Below are 24,616 nucleotides of genomic sequence, written 5' to 3' on the forward strand. Positions count from 1 at the left end.
TTCCGTGTGTGTTTTTCACTGAGTGTCTGCCTGTGTTCCTGCCTCTGTTTTGCCTGAGAGCTTGCCCATGTTTCCCCGTGCCTGTTTCTGCCCTGCCTGTTTGGCTTCTTGTGATTTTTAGATTCTGTTTTCTGTTTTTTGGATTTGCCCTGCGAGGCATTTTTTGGTTACCTGCGTTTGTTCTTGAGTTTTTGTAATTAAAGTCTGTGAATTTCCCTTCTGGAGTTCTTGGGGTTTTTTTTACTCTGCATTTGGGTCCATTCCCTTGCCAATCTGTGACAATGCAGTGCTGCTCTGGCTCCAACTTTATATCCCTTTCCCAGAACAAAATGTGGCAGGTAACAAAATGGCCAGTCACCTCTGTCTGCATGTCTACTTCCTTCTGACAGACTTTGATAGTCTCTGACACCCCCTTTTGAACCCCACCAATCCCACATCTACATTCATGTATACTGAGAATGATGCCATTAACCAGGTGGTCATTATCACCACTGTGTGTGTGTTAGTCTGCTTCCTGGTTCTGGTAGACCATCAACCACCCCACTTCGATCATTTCAAATCTCCAGGAAGTCTATCCTAGTCAGAGTTAACGTCCAGACATCCTGAGGCAGATTTAATGAACCACACTTAATTGCACTGCCCATTGCGTACTAAACCCTTTGCGCTGAACAGTACTCAGTATGCTTTGCAGACTATATATATTTTGAGGGCACAGTAGTTAGGAGGCTGATTTGGACGCAGACAAAACAGTGTTTCAAATATAATTTCTGTACAGCTGGCATGTAGGGGCAGAGCAAGGGGCAGTTTACCTCTGACCAGAATGGGTATGGGGTCGTGTATACCCGCAAAATGTTAACTAAAATGCAAAGTAATCAGTATGATTGAGGTATAATAACAATGGCCAACTTCCTGTTTGGCTGTAGTACTTCTGCTTCGGTGAAGTTTCCCTTCAAATCTGTATGAATGAGTGTAGAAGACATATATTTTTCTCAGACAGCTGTGGTGTAACATATCTCAGCATTGGACATTTCCAGTGCTAGAAAGAATTAATGGAGCATTGTTCAACAAAAATAATTATTCAACAGTTATTAAATTTATTAAAGAGTTATTCATCTTTATTTAAAAAGAGAGCACGTCTGTGACCTTGACAAATATTTTGTGATACAACTGACCAAAAAACAGAACTTGATACTTTTGCGCCAGTATCCCCCAGGAACTCTCTTGATAAATACTACAAATCAAAAAGGAGCATTCAAATGCTCACCAAAATGTCCTTGGATTGGTCAAATAGGAACAAATAATTTGTGCATTTTAACTCTTTTTCTTGAAATATAAACACATGTGAACACATGTACAAACACACACAAATATGGGTGTATCATTTAAAAATATTCAATTTGCATGCCTTTTTCTCAGACAAGACTACAATTATTATACAAAATAACTTCATGTGAACAGCAAAAATCTTTAAATCTATAATCTTTTACAGATAGAAGAACACATCAATATATTTTATGGACTTACTCCAAGGCCATTTATGACAGTGGTAAAATAGGCCCTTCTTTCTTTGGCTCTCTAATAACAGAGGGAAGAAATGATCTCTTTCCCCTTTGCCTTTTCCCCAATCAGGGAAAGATGATATTATGATGGACAGCGAACAGTCCAGGGAGACATTTTAGAAAAAGAAAACAACAACTACACATCCATGGGCTTTATTTCATGTGACTAGAATTAATGTCATGTCCTAACTCAGTCCACCTTGCCTGCTGGAAATATGTGTAGTGAACCTCAAAATAAAAGTGTTTGTTAAAAAACACAACTGCCTCATCATTTCTGCTAATTCAACAATTTTGAAGAAAAAAAAACAGAAAATATATGGTATAAATATGCAACAAGGCTGGTGGGAAAAGGTTTACATTCATACGCAGCTTATCTTTTGGTTATTTAATGCAATTGCTTGCTGTATGAATTTGGCCTCAATTCTCCTGATTCTGTTTTTACCCAACGTAGCAGTTTGGAAACACCTTTCTCGGCGGGTGCTTTTCCACACAGCTACAAGCCTTTGTTTTTATCCCTTGAATTTCTATTGGAAACAGTTATCGATGGAAAAGCTGAAGCCAACACACTAGCTGGTGGGTATGGAGAGCTTAATCCTTAATGCAAGTTATAAAGTATTAAAACAAATACACAAATACTTCATCAGGTTCATACAATTTTTGGTCATAGACTGCACAGGAACATTTATCGACCAATACACACTGTAAACCGTCAGCTGGCTCAGAGCTGACCAATTACATTCGCAGGACTGAATGGCTTTCTTGTAAACCACCCTACTGGTATAACAAACAACACTTACAGTTTTTTCATACTGATATGTTTGTATATACATTGTGATTAAATAAATGGCACAAAGACTAAAACTAATGTTTTCCTTTTGTTTTGCAAAAGGGAGAGGGAGAAATTTAAATACTTTCACATTTGCTTTTTTTTGCAAAATATAAATATAACTGGAATAAAATTATCTTTCCATTTCAAGTTGCAGGATAAAATATATGTATAATCTATTTATTATTTTATGACCTAATTTTCTAATTTACTGACAACCACATCAGACAGCTGACAGTAATTTGCATATGTTCCTTGCAGGTTAAGTGAGGGAGAAGAATGTACTGGGAGAAGAATTTGACTGTTTTTTTCTTCTGTCTCCCACCTCTCAGCGTGAGCACAGAGCAACTGGTCAGGGCAGCACATTAAGAGAGCTGCAGATTCCTGGGAGACAGGACTGTCATTATTCTCATAAACAATACAGTAAAACTAACCTGAGGACAGGGGAAAAATTATCTGGGAATGAGACGGGAAGTAGAGTCTGTATGTTCTGCATGCGGACGGTGTCAAGTCAATCTTAACATTGGCGGTTTACTGGACTGGGTAAATAGGTGTGTATGTGTGTTGGGGGACTGGGGGGGGGGTACCAGATGCTGGATTGAGAGTAAATGTCCTGTTCCATTTGGCGCATTGGCATCGCTGAATGTCAGTGCCCACCCCCGCTCCGGCTCTCTCCAGAAACCCAGTCCACCACGATGAAAGACAAGCTCATCACCATGAACACAAAACCCAGGCCGGCAAAACAGGCAGCCTGCGGGCAAAACCAACAACAGAGTATAATATAACACCAGGATAGAAAGAGGGCTAAATAACAGAGCATACTATATATCACTGTTCTACATCACTGAGGGACGGGCATTTGAACAATAAAATATAATATAAAGTACTTTATTAATCCCAACACAGCAGACCCACCAGAAGCAATCAAGTTTACTACTTAGTGCTGTACTTATTCTTAGTACAAATACATTTGGAGAAACTAAGAGCAAGAAAGACAAAAAAAAGTGATTGTTGACTCCAAAGAGTCAAACTTGTGATTTTAGAACACGTATGTAGGGGAGCTCTCTATTTCATGAGTGTTTCTCCCTTATCTGTTGGAGGGAAACTACCACAGTAATACCGAAGCTATACCAGTCTCAAATGTTTATTGTGAAAATGTGTCCCATTTATATGCATCATCTCCAACAGTGACTTGCCTGAATCTTTGACCGGGATTTCAAGGGTTCCACATCGCTGGGGACGATGCGAATGTAGAATATTCCGGGCAGGATGAAGATCAGGCTGGGAGCGGAAGTGGCTCCTGCAGCGAGGGAGGGCAGGAGGGGAAAAATGAGAGAAAAGAGATTAAGGCATTAGAACGGATGCAAATCCCTTTCCCAGCAGGCTGTGCGGCATTTTTGGCTAAGGTCACGCACAGGCTTGAAAAGGAAGCAGTTTGCATTCTCCCTAAAAGAATATCTTAGGCTGACGGTTGTAAGACTGAAACAACATACAGAATCATTTGCTTCTGTTTCTTTAGTAGATTCCTACTCTGATTCAGGCTAAGTGAAGCCATTCTTACATGTGAGAAAAATTAAATAGAACTACCTATAGAAAATACACATCACAAAGTGCGTGCTCAGTGGAGTCTTAAGGTCCAACATCGACCTTAATGAGCCAACTCTCTTTCAGAGGGCCTTTAAGGGGTCTCTGTGACAGGTCTTTGAAGTAGACCCAGAAACAGCGACAGGGGGCAGAACGGGGCGCAGGGGCTTCACCGATGAGGCCGAAGATGTCGCGTATGTTGGGCACAAAGATGACGAGCAGGTTGACGATGAAGAGCAGCGAAATGGCGATGCCAATGTGCCGAGCCCAGTGGAATGGCTTATCTGGGAACAGCAGCTGCAGAACCGCCCTCCGGATCTGGGGGCAGCAGGAACAGCACAGGTCACGCAAGGACAGAACACCCAATTACTGAGCTTACAGGATAGGACTGATTCATTCATTTATTTGTGTATAATTTTTCATCATAATTCTTTTTTTTAAAGATTATGATTTTTTTTACACATTTTTTTTTAAACATATATGAAGTATTAATATCTACAATAGGTACATAAACATTTGTTTCTATTTACTCTGTTACTTTACGTGCTCTCTCTTATTTCCATATCAACACATAAGTTGCATTCAAAGTCATATTCAGATATCATACAGTTTTATCAGTCTGTTGATAAACAAATGTATAGATACGTTTTGAACACTTAGAAGCTTCCATTTAATAGGGAGCATACCAGGAAGAGTACAACAGTCATAATCACATGCAGTCGTAACCATGTGCAGTCATTACCATGATAATCTTAACCTATGCAGTTATTACTATGTGCAGTCATCACCATACACAGCCATAATAAGAGGGTGAGGGAAGGGTTTTACCGGGAACAGAACAACGGGCACGGTGAGGGTGACAGCCACCAACACGGCAAGACGCACACACAGCACCAGCGTGTCCAGGGGGTCCACCTTGCTGTAGGTGTGCAAGAGCTCCGCCTCCACGTTCACTGCAGGGCACAAAACAGAGCAGGATCACTCACACCATCTCTCCTCTCCAAAACCTCACACAGTCATTCACACTGCTTAGCATTACACCTCCCCAAAGTGCCTCAGTGCTCAATACTGTAGCTCTCAGAGGCCATCCCAGTGTTAAAAACTACAGCTCCCAGAATTCCAAACATTAATCAATACTACAGTTTCCCCAGTCACACAAGCTGCGATAGTTTATTTGGTTTATCTCTACATTTTAACGGACAGCCTCAATATCCATTCCTACCAAATCAATGTTCAAATGCAGGGCATTCATGATGTATGGCAGAGCAGGATGTCGGCATACAAAATCAATTTAAGCACACTGACAGACAGCATTATAGCTGACCCCTTAGATCAAAATGTTCTGGAATATAATGATAAATAATAGGAGGCACAGTTGTAATAATTCCAAGCAGATCTGAGTCTAATAATTATTTTCAAATATTTTAAAGCTTTTTACACCAAGTATCTTGTATCTGGGAATGTCGGGCATCTTCAGAAGTGACTGATTTCAACTTTAGCATCTGAAGAGTGAAAGTATTTGTGAAAGTATTTTGAGGATGTATTTGGCCCGCGTGTCATTCTAAGTGAAGCACAGACAATTTCCTCAGAGGTGAGACAGAAGCGCAAATAAGTTAACAGCCACCAGGTGGCGACATCACACCAGATTGGAATCAATTATTATTATCGTTCATAAACCCCATTACCTTTCATCTGCCAATCAGCCATCTGCTTTATTTTTAAATTCCCTTTCTTTTCCCCAGTACCTAATTATGTATTTCTGTTGCATCTGTATAATCATCATCACCATCATCACCACCACCCTTCCTTATATGGTCTTACCATAGAAGGTGAGGTAGCCAAAGATAGCAGTGAGCAGGTACATGACAAACATGGCGAGTATGGAGATGTTGGCCACCGTCTGCATGCGCTTCTTGGTTGGGCTGAGGGGTGGGGGTGGAGGGGCACAGACAGACAGACAGTTGGGATTGATGATTCACACAGAGAAATGAATATGAACGAATGGCGAGTGGGTGATTGACACATGGCGATGCCGCACTTTACAGTCTTGCGATTCCTAAACACAATGCCCTGCGTTGTCATGCCCGACTGCCATTTGTCACCGCCACAGTGACTGAGTGCGAGAAATATTTTGAGTGAACTGCTGGACGCTTAACCTCTCTCCAAGCCGCTCCAAGAGTCATTCAGAATTTTACATCCAAACACAAGGACAAAATGTATCACAATTACACTCTTATGCCTGGATTCAATCAACATTTGTATTTAACTTTGTCCTTAATTTGTCCTTAACTCACAGATAAATGTAACCCTTAGTTTTTTGTTCGCAACCAAACACTTGTATGTAATGGTGAAAATGAAATGAAGTCCAGGTCAAAACTGTTGACTGCCTGCAGGGAAGCGATCATTTCAGATAGGATCCTATTTAGATCAGTTTCCCGAATACCAATTATCTCACTGTACTTAGCTGTAGCCAGACTAAAAGCATAAATGCTGTGCAGTTGAACTGCAGCACCTGACCACTCCACTTTGTGGTGAAGGTTGCCAGATTGCCTGGGTGCGGTGTTGCTATGGTGACTGTGGTGAGCTCCAGAGCATGGTACACTCACTTGCGCAGTTCCGTATAGATGGGCAGCACCTCTGGGTGGCAAACAAACGCAAAGGCCAGGATGGGGATGGTGTATGCCGTCTGAAGATAGGAGGACACAGAAACGCACTTACCAAACGCAGGATTACTACAACATGCACTGAATCCAGCAAAGGATTACAACAAGCATTCAACAATTTGGATTCCTGCAAGACACGATGGGTGAGATTTGACATCCAACATCACCCTGTCGATGCATGCAACTGGTTAAAAACTATTTGGGCTTAGTAATGCAGGGGTAGGGGCAGTGTCTGAATTTCTGTGATTGGCTCAGTAATGCAGTTAGTGTCTGACTTTCTGTGATTGGCTCAGTAATGCAGTTAGTGTCTGACTTTCTGTGATTGGCTCAGTAATGCAGTTAGTGTCTGACTTTCTGTGATTGGCTCAGTAATGCAGTTAGTGTCTGACTTCCTGTGATTGGCTCAGTAATGCAGAGGAACCGGAAGTCGCTTACCTGTTGGTTAATGGTGAAAAGTTCACTCTGACAGGTGTCTTCTTCCGTATAGTTGAGAGAGACACTAATGTCGTCTAATGGACATGGAATGTTGAACTTCTTGTAGATCACCTAGGATGTGGAAAAAGGGGGGAAGGGAAGGAGAGAACAGATACATGAGGTGGAAGGTCATATAAGTGCAGTGCAGGATTTATGAATCTGTATGTTTAGGCTAACGTGGCTGAATTGTGCCTGCAGTTAGTCAGGGTTACTCACCGAGATGAGGAAGAACACCATGCAGGTGAGGGAGAAGCCACTGGTGTACCCCAGGTAACCTGCAAAAATCACAGCACAGAGTTCACACCACCAGCCAGGCCAAACCTGTGATTTAACATGTGTGGTGTGCCTATGCATCTGTGTGAGCATCTTCACACTTTACATTAAGCATTTAAAACCTTTACCTACTCAAAGTACAGTAAATAACGAGTTAGGCAGCTTCAACTGTAATGGGACAGCTGCAGGTTTGATTCTCAAGTGAGGCGCTACCTTTTTTACCTTTGAGCAGGTAAGTAACCTGAAATGCTTTAGTAGATACCCAGCCGGGTCAACGAATTGAAAATGAAATGTAAGCTGTGTAAGTCTGTAAAGGCCCATACATGATTTAAATGCATACACAGCAGAATGTTACTGCAGAATATTCTGCTGTGTAATACAGCACTGTACTTTCAAATGGCCAGTCAGAACGAGGAAAAGCACATTTACTTAGTTGAGAGAGTAGCAGGGGGAAACGGGAGAAGGTGTTGGGTTGAAGTGGTTTTCTCACAGAGAAAGAGTAAGGTGAGATGAGTGGAGAGTCGTTGCTGACATACCGAGCTGTTTCATTAGTGCAAGGGGGAGGATGACGACGATGCTGACGATGATGATCAGGTAATTCCCTTCTAAGAACCACTCTCTAGGAACGGGGAACAATCAATCAGATCAACAGACAGAAGTTCAGGCAGGCAGGCAGCTAGCTCACCACAGATCCCTGAAAACCAAAAAACTCCCTAAAGCAATCAAAGATTTTAGAAAGGATTCAGTCCATTAATTCAGAGTACAATGTCGACTGAAGCATTCTTCAAATAAATTCAAAGTTGAATTTGAATTAAATAAGAAAGGAAAGCACTTATTAAACAGAAATTCTAATTCAGCTTTTAAAGATAATGTTAATGAGACAAATAGTGATAATGGGACTGATACTGATAATGAGACATTGATAATGACACTGCAAAGGATAATGAGACTGATAGCGATGAGACTTTAGGTTGATGTGATTCTGTAGCTGCCGTTGTCACACACCCTGCATGTCTCACATGTATCTAAACACACGTCCCTCGGGTTTAACAGTTTTTATACACCCCACCTGTCTCACAGTGGCCATGTAACGCTTTTATGTATTGAGTGCAAAACTCTTTGTACATCTGTTTTGTATCATTTTGAGGTTTACATACGCATTGAAAGATTGGGTTCTTTACCCATATTGAAAGCACCCGTCCAGCTCTGTGTTCAGAAAATATCATTTCAACGACCAATAAATGTGGTAAAACAGGTTCCATGTGAATATCTCACTGTACCGTGCTGGTAACTGTAAACTAAAATAACTTTTGTTGCTTCTGATAATTACATTTTAACGCTTTCTAAACACGAGTGGCTTCCCTTCTGCTTACTCACCCAGTGTTGCTCTGTTTCCCGAGGAAGGCCTGGATGACAAGAGGCAGCTCATATTTCACAATGAAGAGATAGCTGGACATGGCTGGGGACGAAAAAAGACAACGTCTTCACTGGAACTGAAGACGAAAAAAAAATACTTCCTCATTTAATTCTCATTTTGAAAGGACAGCGAGTTTTCAGTCGTTTCTGCAGAGAGTACCCCACGAGTAAGGAGTGTGCTCCAGGGCTCAGAGCGAGCGCTGTGGAAGGTAACCAGACAGTGTGTTGCCATCTGGAGTCTGAGAAAAGTTACTGTGGAATGATGTGGAATTCCTGGTTAACCCCTGGGGTTGGTAACGCTTCTGTTTCTACCGTACCCCGGCTACCCGGTCGCTCAGTTGCCCTGGTTACTGCACCGCCACTCACCGCCGATGTTGTGTATGGTGATGATTACGGCTGCCAGAGCTTTGCCCGGGGGCCCGAAAGCCCGGTTTCCCAGCTGCTCATACGCGCGGATGCCTGCACAAACAAAACACATTTTTGAATACACTTGCAAGCTGTATGTGTCCTCCACATACTTAGGACAAACTCCTGATTTTTAAGTTTTCTCCCAATTTGCAGCGTTCAGTTAAAAAAGGCATACCAGAACCCCCCAAACCACTGCTCTCCAGCTGTCAATAGGACCACAGGATTAGATTTTTTTTTAAATGTAATCACCAGAACACATTACAGAACTTCACACAAAGTAACCTTAAAGTGTTTTAAAATGTTTTCGGCTAGCTGTGAAATGCTGCTTACCCACAACGCCTGCGCTCTTCAGCAGGAGGTGAATGGAGTATGCAGACAGAATGGCAATGAATGTCAAGAGGAATCTGCAGGGACACGAGAACAGATGTTAGCACACATACTGGCCCCATTATCACATACATTTCTTAGTTCATACAGCCAAAGCTGAGAACACATACCATCCTGATCCATCCTGCATATAGGGCAACATAGCTCAGGAGGTAAGACCGATTGTCTGGCAGTCGGAAGGTTGCCGGTTCAAACCCCGCCCTGGGCGTGTCGAAGCCTCCTTGAGGAAGACACCTAACCCCTAACCCCTAACTGCTCTGGCGAATGAGAGGCATCAATTGTAAAGCGCTTTGGATAAAAGCGCTATATAAATGCAGTCCATTTACCATTTTATGTCAGACTGCTAAAGCTAATACTGCCTTGGACCCTTCTCATGTAAAACTACAAAACTGACCAAGTTATGCAGGGTTTGGCTAGGTCAGTACCAAGATGGGAGACGTACTGGTAAAACTAAGCTCCAGAAGGAAATGGTGTTGGTGGGCCAGTAGGAGGTGGTCTTAGCTCTAAACCTTTTTTTTGTTTGTTTGTTTAAAAAAACTCAGTGCTCCAGCTGTCCATCTCTCAGATGAGACATTAAACTGAGTTCCTGACTCACTGGGTTAATTAAAGACCCCATAGTACTTGTCGAAAGAATAGTGGTTTTAAACCCTGAGTCCTGGGAATAACTCTCCACAGAACCTGGCTCTCCAATCATTCCCTACATCTGATTGGCTAGGCAATTATTCGCATTCCTTTCCCACTTGGATTCCACAGGCTGCCACTGCAGATGAGAACTGAGTTCCCAGCTGACCGACCTGAATGGCTTACCCTGGAGGTGAAATAAGTAAGGAAACCAGCACAGCATTTGTGAACATTTAACACTGACTGAGTGCTGACTGTATGAAACACTTCTGACCGCTGGCCCATGCTGCTACATAACCAATTATGCCAAAGCCCGTTGCCCTGCTGACGCAAGGGCACAGATCCATCCTCCCTCCCAAGGCAGGGCATTCTGAGCCTAATGCAGTGTTTTTATTTGGCGAAGACGTAGGCGCACACAATAAGGGTGAGCGCGTGTGACACACACTGAGACAGTTATTCAGGAAGAGGGTCTGGTCCACTCGCTGCAGGGTAATCTCCCTGCGCTCCTGAGGCTGAAACACAACCCAATCCCATAATCCCCTTATGCGCAGGACAGCAGAAGGAGGGAACAGAGCTGGTATCACGCCTGCGTTTGATTTGCCGGCTCCCTGCTATTTTTAACGCCTCAAATCTGATTTAGGCACACTCTGTCTTTCCAATCCCCCCACCCTCCACACGCATCCAGCTCAGAGGTGCTTTGTCCTAAAGTTACCCCCCCCCCCCCCCACACACACACACACACACTGCGTACCACCAAAGCAGCCAGGGCTGTTATATAAGGGAATAAAATCCTGTTAAAATACAAGCTTCTAAATAAAATAATAATGGACTACAGTTATGCAGTATTTTTCCTCTCAGTAAAGTGGGGGGGGGGGGACTCCCTTCCCTAACCAATGTGGAGCACCCACCAGCATGAAACATGCCAGTCATTTTGTGCCAAAAGAATCAGCTGAGGCAGAGAGGGAGGAGGGTCATTGAGCAAGTTAAATTAGGGCATGATGATCTGGTGGAAGGCCGAGAGGGCTTGGTTGGGGATTTTGCCAGGACTACAACCTCCTACTCTTTTGGAAAGTGCCACAGATTCTTTAATGACAGGATCTGGGTTTAACTTCTCATCAGAAAGACAGCAGCTTCTACAGCACAGTGTTCCATCTCTGTGTTCCATCCACACATACACACATAGACAAACTTACACAAACACACACAACTTTGTTTTCATCGTTCATTGAATTAAGCTCTCTTCCCCCTTTAAGAGCCCTTCAGAGCCCAGTCTGACGTATACTTATTATTATATACTTTATATATGTCCCATAATACAGTATATATCGTATATGATATCGTTAATGATCTTGTTTAGTCTTGACTTTTTCCCTTGTGCTCCACAGTCTGAGTGTGCATATTCAATGAATTCATAAAATGACATGCTAATGGACATTGACCTGCCATTCAAATGTAGGAACTGGAACAGTACCAGCTATATTTGGTAAAAGACAAAGATAGACTAATACAATACAATAAAAACAAGGGAAATCTGGATAAGATGTAACATAAAAATAACATTTTCTTAAAATCTCCTAAAACAGACTGTAGAAAGGTTGCAGACTGCATTAAGGGGCAGCAGAATTGCACAGCTTTCCCCAGCTGTGATCACAATTGGTGAAACAGAGATTAGAGACTCGTACCACCAGTCCTACTGACAAATGTTTGGCTGGCTAACGCATCTCCCAAGATTCCCTGAACTGCTGCTATAAATACATCCAATTCAAAACAAACACTAATTCTTTAACCATATTGGGAATAAATTGAATCTGGAGTGATGCAGCTTTCTAATTGGACCCCAAGTTGCTGGGGGAGTGGCCACAAGGCCTGTTTGGGACGCACTGAGGAGAGCAAAGGACACTGTGGAATTTATACTGTAGAAAGATAGTAAGTGCATCACTGTAGCAGATCTCACAGCACAGGCTGGTTGTCACTTTATAGAGCGGTGGGAGAATATGCAGTGACAGGATTCCCACAGTCACATGCGTCATTTCAAGCACTTTTCAAGGACCCACTCCCCCAAAATTCAAGGACACATAAAACCTGTACAATGAGCTACAACCCAAGTGTTACAGCACGTAAATAAAGCGAATGTAAAAATGATTTCAAGAGAAGATGATGTATGGAAAGGAAGTGGCACTATCAGTTGACAAGAGTTCTCTCGTATGGTGAGAACTGTCAGGCTGCCTTATCATTGCATAACTAAAACAGAAAAACCTGAGCATGCCTGCCACGTCTGTTCAAGTAAAGCATGCTTTCTGTTAAGTCATCATCTGTGAATGATTCATGTGAAAACTTTCAGTGGAATGTTAGTTTCCTTTGCCTTTGTATACTTCTGCAAAAATAAGCTGAATATAATCTGTAACTGCTGCTATTTGTTTGAATACAATATTTAAATGACATTTTTTGGTTCAGCTGACAGCCCATAACAAGTCATGCCTCATCATGAGATCAACAAGCACACACCTCATTATGAGATCGCAAAGTAGAGGGGTGTTCTCGATATGATAATGATACTATTGTCAAATATTAACTGTTTGCAAACTAAGCTTCTGCAATAAGTCAAGACCAACTTCTCCTTTCTCTATTGGATATTACGTAGCCTTGTGGGGATATATAAATAATAAAATATTATTTTCTCTGACAGATTTTAAAAAAAATATTTATAATTTATTTAGTTTTTACCTGCTTGTTCCTCTTACAGTACATTGTCGCTTTACTGAGGCAAATACAGCAGCCACAGAAAAGTTCACGTGGCACAACGGAACGGAAATTGTATCAATTCTAAGCTTGATGGTAATTAACTGGGATGTGCATAATAAAACTGGCAGAGAGCAGACACTCTGCATTACTGTACTGGAGAATGTTCATCTTCTTCACGTCACTGCAAGATTTTAAAAACACACACGGTTTGGTTAGGGGTGACCCTAGAGCTCCGTACAGCCCGTGCCATTTCCTGCCTGCATCCCTGGATGGCCTCTGTTACAGCACATAAAGGTCTGCTGCCACACGCAGGCCAGGTCTGCTCGGACACTAAGACTCCATTTCCCCACCTCGTGCTGAGTCACGACCAGCCACAGAAAGCAGGCCAGTGGAGGATTACTGGCTAATTGCCCTGGATGATATCCCATCCACCCAATCACCTCACAGGAAGTGCAAATCTCAGTAAAACATCCCCCTCCCCGTATCGCAAGTTTTTAATGATCCAATGTGAGCACTGCTACTAAACCATGCTAAGCACCGGAGATGAGTTATATTGTCTCCTCAAAAAATTGAGAAATAGTATTCTTTCCTACTAACGCAACTGCTCAGAGAAAAGCTTTTTAAACAAGCAATATTTTTATTTACAAAAGAGAGGTGTCAAATGTATTGGCACCCCTGTTTTCAGTACTTTATAAAGCAGGATAAAACTAATCTTCTTTAGTGTTTTTATAAGATTTGTGTATATGTTCAACATATTGGGGGGGATCTTTGATCATTCCCATTTTTGGGCAAAGCTCATTACCAGTGCTATTTTGTACAGCCTATTTTGCTCAACTTTTTCAAGGGCACCAATAATTTTGGAGATGACTGTAAATGTCTGACTGGATAACTGTACTTTTTCCATGATAGTTTAACTGCAAACATGTGCATGCATTAAACTAAATAAATGACCTTCAGTACGCTACTCATGGAACATTATTTATGGAAATACTATTGCTGCTATTTTACAATTTACACATTATAACGCAAAATAATTCCACTAAAATATGTTCCTCCCTCGCATCTTCTGGTGGGAGATGAATATGGCCCCAGTCTAATGGAGCTAAATTACCTCTCCACTCATTTCATAATTTAAAATTATGCAATTAGTAAGTCCACACAGAACAGCTGCAATCAGTCGAACCAAATAACACAGTGCATACCATACAGCGCAGTTGCACAGCAAAGCCAGGGTTTTCATAGTAAGGCATGCTGTGACACGTACATATATTTTGGCAACAACCTAGCCTTACATAAAGGCTATGTACGTTCATTTAATGTTCAAGCGCATTTATTACTTGATTCACTACTTTTAAAATTCCCTTGAATCACCAGTTCGCAATGTAGCAAGTAATCTATTAAGATTTTTAGATTTTGTTGTAGGGAATAGCAATGTTGTGGCAACTTTTCACAATGGGGCTTTCTTTTTTAACCACTCCCCTAAACCGCAGCTTTCCAGGTACATAGTAAACTTCTCCAGATCGCATTCACACACTTTTCGCGGGTTTCTCGAGGAAAGAATTTAATACATGCATCTGTGACTCAGCAAAATCAAGAAAAAAAGACCTTACTTGAGCTTTCCCCAGGCTAAAGATAATAATACTAATACGACAAGGATTTAACGTCCTTATTGGGTTAGCTGGATAGTGATGCCCACACAGCACTACAGAGAGTGCAGTAACAACACGCAACGTCTGCCCTCCAGTGAGCCTACGACCTTCATCAGCTTGGGAACGCAAGAAACAATGAGGCCCCCCTCCCCTGAACGAATGGCTGTACTGTACCCATGTTTCCATGGTCCCATTTCAACTACACATGCTGGACATTATCCACTGAACACTTTAGTAAATAACCACAAAGCCAAAATAAGCAAGTGGTTAACTCACATGAAGAAATCACAGTGACGCTACAGAAGCCCAGCTTAATCACATCAAATATACACGTAGTTAACACACTAAATAAGCATGTAGCTAACTCAAAGTAAATATATATGTAGCTAACTCACGCTGAAGAAAGGCATAGTTGACTTACACTAAAGAAACATAAAGTTAAATCACACAAAATTAGCACATTGTTAACTCACACTAATAATAACACAAAGCTAACTTACACTAAATAGCCCTGACTGTAAGACCTCAAATACACCAATTACAGGACATGACATAGTGAAACCAGTGAATAGTAGGTCATTAACAAACAATTAGCGACATGTTATGTGCAAGTTGAACCAGTTATGCCACAAAGAAACCTTGAAGAGCAGATTTATTTCCAGTTTAACGACTCCTAATTATAGTCAATGCTACACTTCACCTTTGCAATGTAGTGAATGTATTTCATGAGAAATTATAGGCACTTTTGTCAACAAGCAAATCACTAGAATGCTTCTGTGACTGTAAGTTAGTTATGAATACAAAAGTCCTTAGTGTAAGCAACCCATTGGCAGAACTGACTAACTAGCACATTGCATTTATCCCTGTGTGTGGGTCCTTGTGTGTGCGGGGGGGCTAACGCAGGAACCTGGGACTCTTACAGGAAGAGGATGATGCCAGTGTTGGACATGGCATATGCCAATCCCAGAATTCCACTCCCCATGATGGCATTGCTGAGGTTGAAGACAGACATCCCAAATGAGGTCTTTCCCTCGAACTGCAGTGAGTGAGAGAGAGAGATAGAGACAGAGAGAGAGAGAGAGAGAGAGACAGAGAGACAGAGAGAGAGAGATAAATCTGTCAGCTCTGGATAGTGTAGGGTAATTTCCTATTTTTTATTTTCTCCCAGTTTTGGGGGGGCCTGATCACATCTGTAGGCCTGTTCTATTGCTGCAGTATCCCCAGAAAGTTGTTGACTAGCCTGTAAGTCTAGTTGTGAAAATAATGGTGAAATCTCTGGTTCCATATTTACAGCACAGAGTGCCTATTTTGTGGCAATGACACAGCTCTACAAATACAGTTGGACATTCTTCAACAGGGTGAAAAATTATTTCAAAAATAAATGTAAAAAACGGCAAAACGTTCACACGCACAACAAAAAAGAAAAACATTCCAGAACATGGTAACATTTACCTAACCAATTGTATGGTAAAGTTCCCATAATCAAAAGTGAAAAAGAAAACGCACACCTTGTTTTAGCGAGGTGCAGACCAGAAGGACATGCAAGTAAAACTTAAAAAGAAAAAAGGGTTGCACACTCTGTTTACTCCCATAATACCAGCATGTGATAAGCACATTGGGCCTTATGGAAGGAGTCTGACATTTGGGCAACTTTGCTCTGAGACCATGGAGAAGGGCCAAAAGTTCAGAATTCCATCATTGACTTATATGGGCAAATAGGCATGGCAAGGATTTGTAAGGTTGGCAGTTGATAACCAGACAAAATGTACTGTCACTGATGAACTACAAATTTGTTATTTTATTTTAGTTGACTTCATTTACCCAATTAAGTCAATGGAGCTGTTGTCCCTCTGTCTGTTATAGCTAGGGGAATTCTATGACGCCGGACGTCACACTGACGTCTTATTTTTCCAATGTTTTTGTTAAGTTGAAGTTAGCCCAGGTTTGTATTCAAACCTGCTGCGTGCACATGTTTATCTTTGATATTGCAAGGCACTTCCTTGAGGACACTGGATAATGTAAATTTGCACAGGTTAAACACGCACCCATGGGTGGACAAAAAAAGAGGCACTGCAATTCCACTGACATTGCATTCCTTGTATTTCCGATTCCTCTAAACGCAGACCTCAACAAATTTCCTTTATTTTAGTATCTGCATTAATAATGTATTAAAAGAAAAATAGTGTCATCCAAAATGAAACTTTATATAACATTACATGGCAATCGCTTGGCAGATGCTCTTATCTGTGGTGACACAGTAATGGAGAATCTCAGTGACTAAAGAAAGTACCACTAGACAGATAACCTATAAATATAACAATATTCAAAAAGAAATACAAGCAAAGGATGAGAAAATAATGGTTGTCTAGAGCGAGTCGGGGAAGCCATGGAGAAAACTGAAGAGTTGGGTCTTGAGTCTGTGTCAGAGTCATGGCAGATATGAGGTTAAATTTTAGACCTATTGTTAAATTCCAAACTAGCTGATTTTACAACAAAAAGAGTGTTCTAAGACCTGGTACTTTCCTGATGAAATGCTAGTTGTCTCATTGTATCTTTGATCTGAACTAGGTTTAGAAATCACACAGTCTTGTGTTCTAAAGATAATTCCCCAATGTAATGCCAATGATAAGTCTACTGATGCAAACATGGGGGCGAGTTCTATTTCAGCAATAGGAAATACGGGAAATATTTATCATTGTTCTGCATATTTGAAAATTGAGGCCCTGGTCATTTCTTGTGGTTGCTTTACATCGGGTGATTTAGCCTAAGTATCTATATCCACAACACTGCAATCTCTGAAATGATCTTTAATAACACTGTGATCTCTGCGGTAATCATTTCCTAACACTGTGATCTCTGCAGCGATCCCCTTTAATGACAGTGTGTAGTCTCAGTCCCCTTTGCTGTACTCACATCAGTGAATTGTGGCTGTTTCTTCCCATCATGGCTGTGAGGTAGAAACTCCTCGCTTTCTGTTGCAACACTTTCAACGCCGTCAAACCTTGAGCAACAAAAGGCAAGCAATGCACCTTAGAAGAAATAACATATCACTTCCATATAAACAATTCTCACATTACACAGTATTTATTGTATAATCTGCATAAAGAATAATACAATCTATTGGGCAGTTATTTGCAATTTGGACCCTAATTAGGAATGAAATATGCACCCAAATTTTTAAAATATCCATTGTGAATCCTAATTTTCACTCTTTTGACAATTTAAAATGCCAAATTATATTCTCAAAATGGTTTCATAACTGCATCACCTCCTCTCCTCCAGAGACACTCCTCTGAAATAGGATGTCAAACATCAGCTTTATTTCACTCCACAGGCCACAAGGTTAAGCCTGCACAGACATCGAACAGGAGGAGGGCACTTGCCCTGCAGCTTGTACAGGCAGCTTGCAGGCACCCAGCTGACTAAAAAAGGGTTGTGGGTACGCAATGATATGCCACCAACCCAAATTACTGCCACCTCAGCCAACATTGTGGTCAACTATACATGGCTAACTGACTGGGAAAATATCTGAGGGGGCGCACCCATCATCCAGATTAATCTTCTCTGGACTCAGGCCATGGTGGTTCCCATTGGCCAGTTTCTGTAACTCCATGATTCTTTATGGACAGGAGGAGTGTGTGAACAGATGTGTGGGGTGGAGGTGCTATTTCTTTCTGCAGGTTGACTTCCACGCTGTTCAAGGCCTTCTCAGTATCCTCTGGGAGTACAGGTTAATCTGAGGAAACAGGATATAGTTTGTACATCAATGCTAGCAGTTTTTTTTTCAGGGTAATTTCAACTCTACATTGTGTAACAAATAAAATCACGACTCCTGGGATGAAGTGCTTAATGGCCTGTTCACATCATTGTGTCCATCAATCCATCCTCTATTCCTTATTCCTGGTCAGAGTCGCAGAAGGTGTTGGAGCCTATACATGCATTGGGCGAGAGGCAGGTATACACCTTGGACACTTCGCAGAGCACACACACGTGACACACCATTCACTCACACGCTCATTCCTGGGCGGAATTTAGACTCTCCAATTAACCTAACCTGCATGCCTTTGGACTGTGGGAAGAAACCAGGGTACCCGAAGGAAACCAATGCAGACACAGGGAAAACATGGAAACTCCACATAGAAAGGACAAACCAATAACTTTTATCTGTGAGGCAACAGTGCCACCCACTGCACCACCGTGGCCCCATCATTGTGTTTTCTTATATTTCTGTTTTGTGAAATGAGAAATATCAGAGCCAAATTCAAAGCAAACTCTTCCGTTATTTCTGCTATGTACATGAAAATGCGTCTCTCCCAGAACGACAAACAGATGGGAACATGGAAAGGCTTTTTTGAGTCAGCTGTTCATGCCTTCATACATAACACACATAATAAACAGCAGGACTAACCATTAATTACAGGCAATTGGGATGGCAGGTATGCCATCCTGCCAAGTTACGGCTTGGTGGGGCAGCATGCCTCAAACCTATGCAGCACAGAGAGTTTGGCATTTTCCAGGGTTTCCGGCAGAAATCAATCATTCTCCCCATTGGACATTTAGCTACATCTACCAATGACATCTCATCTTGAAAGTAGGACAGTCTAAAAACATTGTGGTCACCATGTTGGCTTTGAGTGGAAGGTAGCTTGCTTGCTCACTAATATTTGCCACCAGCAAAATGTTGCTTTTACAGCTGTATTATGTTTGTGGGAAACTAATTTCATTAAGCTAAATGCATTCTCTATCATTTTGAATGCAAACCTGTTACCGTTTCGTGGCCCAGAAAGCTAGCTACATAACTATGCCTCAGGGTAGACCCTGAAACCTCGGTAGGAATTAGTAACCGTTACATGGTGTAGCGAGCTACATAGCCACACTTGTTTCGTTCATTCAGCTGGCTGGCTTTAGCTGCACACCTTCAGTAAATCAGTTACGTGGCTAGCTAGCTTTCTAATTTCAGCTCAGCTCAGTTAAATTGAAAAATCAAACTAGACCTGTCTACTGAAGTGTAGCTAGCTAGCCAGCACTGCCATGTGGCATCAATTAACTCAAAGGTCAAACGTCGCTAGTCAGCTGGACGGTTAACTAGGCTAGCTAACCTACCTCCTTAGCTCTTAAGCTACCTAGGCCTAGTTGTTCTTCGGGATGTTCATTAGTACAACATCACACTATCTAGCTAGCAACTTTCTGTGCTGTTAACTTATAATTAAAACTAGAAAACGGAACAATAGTTAGCTAGCCCGTGGCATCAAAGTATAGTTGAAAGTTCACTACAGTTAGCAAGCTGCTAGCAGTTTCCACACGCCACGCGTTAACGTTCAGGTTAGAATAGCTAGCTACTTAGCTAGCGAATAATACAGTTGAAACAGGACCGGTGGGGGGTCCCCCTCGGATACGCCGTTAGATCGGGGGGATCTCCTCGGAACCACCGTCGACCTGGGAGAACCCCTTAGAAACCGACGCCTGATCAGTTCGTCACAGACGGGAAAATTCATTACAAACTACCGTTAACTGCTCCCATCAAGGTAAGCTAAGCACCAGATATTATTTTTTTAAATGGAATACACCAGCCAAATGGAAGAAGTTGTCCTGTGTTATGATTCACCACGTTAAAAAACATAATTTTACTGAAATAAAGGCTATAAATAAGCCCTAAAAGATCAAATCGCTTACTCTTTTTACCCCGCCTCCCCTTTCCAACAATCTTAGGAATGATCGCCATCGTGATATTTTGTGATGTGATAGAATGAGGAAGTGAGACAGTCAAGTTAACTATAGCTCCTTTTCCAATAAACAATTATCCTATACTTGATGCGCATAAGAAAGTTATTGGGGCAACACTAATGGAAAACGAGTTAAATTCACAAATGATGCTAGCTAGACTAATCGTACGGAAGAGGATTAGGGCCACATGGGAAATTTTTTTTGAGCTCTGACTTTAAAGTCAGAATTCTGACACATCCACTCACATAAACCTTACAAATGTACAATAGACTTAAATCTTATGGCTAGGAGGTGGTTGCAAATTTGAGATATAATTTACAGTTGTGGTGTTTGAAGGAGTGTGTTTGTTTGGCTGTTATTTACACACCTGGAAGAGCTCCAGCAAGGAGACACAACTACAGGAGGCAGTGTATGGAAAATAAATATGGTAATTATTCACTTTTGGACCTATTTCCCTGTTTAGTACATCAGTCCCATTGAGTTACATCAGGTGTGATTAACACCTACGCTCGGGTCCCAGTTTCTGTGACACTGTGTGATGTGAGCTCAAGTGAAAGCTTCTGACTTCACACATGTACTCCATACAGTTCTGCACTCTGGACTAATATGAGCTGCCCCAGAGTCTCTTCCTCTCGAGCTTCTGGAAAGGGAAGTTTTAGTTTGTGAGATTGGTTCTAATAAATCTTAGTTCATGTTATATAGGTCAACGGCTGAGTTGGTTTAAATTGTGCCTCTGATTAACACCTCATCTACACAGGAATGTGATTGATCACAAGAAGTAATGACAGTTGGTTTGCTGACAAAGTATATTGGTGGAATTTGAATGTACACATGAGTGTCCACCTTGTCAGGCTCAAAGTAATTTAAGGTTATGGTCAGTCTCAAAGCATTGTACAGTTATGGCTAGGTTCATAGTACCGTACGGTTATGGTCTGGCTCATAATACCTAAGGCTATGGTCAGGTTCATAGTACTATAAGGCTATGGTCAAGCTCATAGTACCTGTCAGGCTCATGCCTCATAGTACCATAAGGCTATGGTCAGACTCGTGGCAATGTAAGGCTATGGTCAGGCTCATAGCACCTGTCAGGCTGTGGTCAGGCTCATAGTACTGTAAGGCTATGTTGAGGCTCGTGGTACTGTAAGGCTCTGTTGAGGCTCATAGTACTGTAAGGCTGTGGTCAGGCTCATAGTACTGTAAGATAAGGGTAGTAATACAGGACTAAAGGCAGCTCGGTATGAGAGCCATCTGCAGTCATATTCTCTCATAGTGAAAGATGTGGGGCCCTTTCCTGAGATCATGTGCCAGGCATGTCCGAGGTGCTGACTCCCTGCTAGAAAGGGTTTTTTTTTCTGAGACACGATTTCAATATGCATGAAGCAGGGAAGCCAGTTCTTCCTGCAGGTATTAATCTTCTGAGCCTGAGGGTCGGATAGCTAGGGTTGTGCTCCCTTTCATACCTGCACACTCCCAAATGCGACAAATAAGAGAAAAGCCCTGAGTGGTAAAACAGGTCCACTGTGAAGAAGCACATGGTGTGCAGGCGAACACAGAGCCTGTTTCTGTGCCTGACGTCAGTACACAAAGCTGTGCGTTAACAAACTAAATCTGCCAAATTGACACAACAGAGGGCTACCACAGAAACGACCTCGCTCATTTGGCAAACTGTTTTGCTAGTCAATTACGTCAGCACAGTTTAACTCCTCAGCTAGTTTGCATTACACATCCATGCCAATAGAATGGCACATATGCTAAATAGTGTGGCCATGTTCTGTGTAACATACCAGGGAAGACACATTGCATTCTGTTTTCAAAAAATGTGAAATCATTGACTTAAAATGATTAACCTCAACAAAATAGTGAAGTTTCAAATCTGTTTGCCAGGTATTCCATCGAAAAAGTGCAGCATAGCAAAAAGCAAACATTCCATAGGCATCTGACCTATGATAGCCTTATATAAAAATATCAACCAGCGTATTTACCACCTCATTGCCAAAGAGGGCCATTGTAATAAGTGATATAAGGTGCAATGATGAACCAGAATCAGCAGGAAACAAAATTAGTGACAAATCCTTGGCCAGCATGGTATAGTGTGTCAAGAGTGTGGAGAAGTGATGCTGAATAATAACCATAATCTAATAAAGGCAACATTGTTGCCTCCACCAGTTTCCTTCTAGCATGAAAAGATCAACAGGCTGCATTTCTATAATAAAAACTTAGTTTCAATTCAAGTAATTTTGATAATATCATATATAATATTGAAATTTAAAAGACAAGGATTCATCAAGATCCTAAATACTTAAAATGACTAAATGATGACACCAACTCTATGGGCTCTTCTTGTAATGAGACAATCTGAACGAAAATAATCTATACGTATGCAACACAAAATAATGTATAAAATATACTTTCTAGCTTATGAGCTCAAAAGTTTATTTGATATTTCTTCTTAAATATTTCTTTAAACGTCTTCTCTTGCGTCAATGGGTGATTTGTAATTCTTGGGGATGAGGAAAAAAAATTATGGCTGAATTTTTATACTCCCTGAGCTATGCCAGAAATGTTGTGTTGCCATGAGCACACACTCTGCTCTTACACGTCATACTGTTTACATTCTGTTTACTCAGTCTGTTCCTGTCGTGGTGATACACTGCACTGAGTCCGAATCCCTGTTAAACTAAACAGCTTAACTCTGTCACTTAAAGCCTGAAAGCCAGCAGATAATAGATTTCCCAGCTCTACTCAACAGCATACAATTAAACCTTCACTGAGCAAGTAGGCACAATATACATAACAACGAGATTAAAACGTGCCCTACTCCAGGGTTACTGAATGGTTATTTAATCGCTATGTCAAGACCCTGAGCTGTGGATTTAAGCTCAGAACTGAGATGAGAGAGAAACTCTTGAGAATGACTTGGGAATACAGTCTGTAAGCGCTGTGATCCGTGGTATGACTCTAAAGGATACGTTCTATAAGAGCGATGTCTGTCTGTCATCCCACTGCTGTGTGAAAGTCAGTGCAATAGCTCAGATGTGAAAAAATCCAAATTGCTGTGACTGTTTTAAACTGGGATACTACAGCCAAAAACAGCATTTTGGAATTTCAGTTTTATGGCTGTCAAACAAATGCGCACAGGTACATGAAATAAATAGAATCTATGTGACACACAGAAAAGCCCATATTTCTATATTTTGATATGCTGCATGTACATACACAGTGGCACCTCTCACAGGTTAGCTGGCACATACAATATTGTTCTAGGCATTTAGGTTAGACAGCAGACAGCAGGGTTATACTTTACACAGCCTTTATATATACAGCCCCATAACATTTGTGAGAGACTTTTTTTTTCTTGATTTGGCTCTGTATTCCACAATTTTAGATTTGTAAACAAACAATTCATATGTGGTTAAATTGCACATTCTCATGTTTTATTTAAGGGTATTTTTTATACACTTTCGTTTCACTGTATAGAAATTACAGCACTTTTTAGAGATAGTCCCCTGTTTTAAGGGTACCATAATGTTTGGGACACATTAATGTTACCTGTGAGTAAATGAAAGTAGTCATGATTAGTACATTGTCGCTTATATTTTGCATGCAATAACTGCTTGAAGTCTGTGAACCATAGACATCACCAGATGCTGAGTATCTTCTCTGGTGATGCTCTACCAGGCCTGTTCTGCTGCTTCTCTTCAGCTCCTACTTTTTTGGTAGCTAGTTGCCTTAAGTTTTCTCTTCAGCATGCGAAACGCATGTTCAGTTGGATTCAGACCAGGAGAATGACTTCAAGTGAAGAATTTTCAAGTTTTTGGCTTTGAAAAACTCCTTTACCAGTATGTTCAGGATCATCATCTTGCTGTAGGATTAAGTGCTGTCCAAAGAGTTTGGAGGCATTTGCTTGAATTTGAGCAAATAAGACACTCCTGTACCCGGAACTCATTCTGCTGCTGCTATCAGCAGTTGCATCATAGATGAAGACAAGTGAGCCAGTACCTGTAGCAGCCACACATGTCCAAACCAGAACACTCCCACCACCACGGTTCACAGATAAGGGAGGGTGCATGCTTTCGATCTTGGGCAGTTCCTTTTGGCCTCCACACTTCGTTCTGCCATCACTCTGATACAAGTTAATCTTGGTCTCGTCTGTCCACAAGCCCCCTTTCCAGAACTTTTCAGGCTCTTTTAGGTACTTCTTAACATACTGTAACCTGGCCATCCTGTTTTTGCGGGTAATCAGTAGTTTGAATCTTGCAGTATAGCTTCTGAAGTGAAGTATTCTGCTGA

At 41.5% G+C, this 24,616-nt stretch overlaps 1 protein-coding gene across 3 annotated transcripts in view; it reads right to left on the reverse strand.

Annotated features, from left to right (window-relative positions):
- Positions 1 to 1,071: 1,071 nt before the first annotated feature.
- The window catches only part of LOC118211539 (sodium-coupled neutral amino acid transporter 3-like), a 29,177-nt gene continuing 5,632 nt past the window's right edge, over positions 1,072 to 24,616 (reverse strand). For 2 of the 3 annotated variants that reach the window (XM_035388831.1, XM_035388832.1), the window contains exons 2-16: positions 18,145 to 18,338; positions 17,516 to 17,603; positions 15,523 to 15,638; positions 9,534 to 9,607; positions 9,162 to 9,254; positions 8,757 to 8,838; positions 7,916 to 7,998; positions 7,323 to 7,381; positions 7,068 to 7,178; positions 6,576 to 6,655; positions 5,791 to 5,891; positions 4,798 to 4,922; positions 4,143 to 4,287; positions 3,582 to 3,685; positions 1,072 to 3,136 (exon numbers count right to left, since the gene is read on the reverse strand). In XM_035388831.1, coding sequence (XP_035244722.1) covers positions 3,032 to 3,136; positions 3,582 to 3,685; positions 4,143 to 4,287; positions 4,798 to 4,922; positions 5,791 to 5,891; positions 6,576 to 6,655; positions 7,068 to 7,178; positions 7,323 to 7,381; positions 7,916 to 7,998; positions 8,757 to 8,838; positions 9,162 to 9,254; positions 9,534 to 9,607; positions 15,523 to 15,638; positions 17,516 to 17,603; positions 18,145 to 18,215 — 1,437 coding nt within the window. In that variant the 5' untranslated portion in view covers positions 18,216 to 18,338 and the 3' untranslated portion in view covers positions 1,072 to 3,031. Of the gene's footprint in view, positions 3,137 to 3,581; positions 3,686 to 4,142; positions 4,288 to 4,797; positions 4,923 to 5,790; positions 5,892 to 6,575; positions 6,656 to 7,067; positions 7,179 to 7,322; positions 7,382 to 7,915; positions 7,999 to 8,756; positions 8,839 to 9,161; positions 9,255 to 9,533; positions 9,608 to 15,522; positions 15,639 to 17,515; positions 17,604 to 18,144; positions 18,339 to 20,275; positions 20,375 to 24,616 lie in introns of those variants that run through there. The other variant, XM_035388834.1, reaches the window with a different exon arrangement.

This window comes from Anguilla anguilla, chromosome 13 (assembly GCF_013347855.1).
Source record: "Anguilla anguilla isolate fAngAng1 chromosome 13, fAngAng1.pri, whole genome shotgun sequence".
Classification (NCBI taxonomy): domain Eukaryota; kingdom Metazoa; phylum Chordata; class Actinopteri; order Anguilliformes; family Anguillidae; genus Anguilla; species Anguilla anguilla.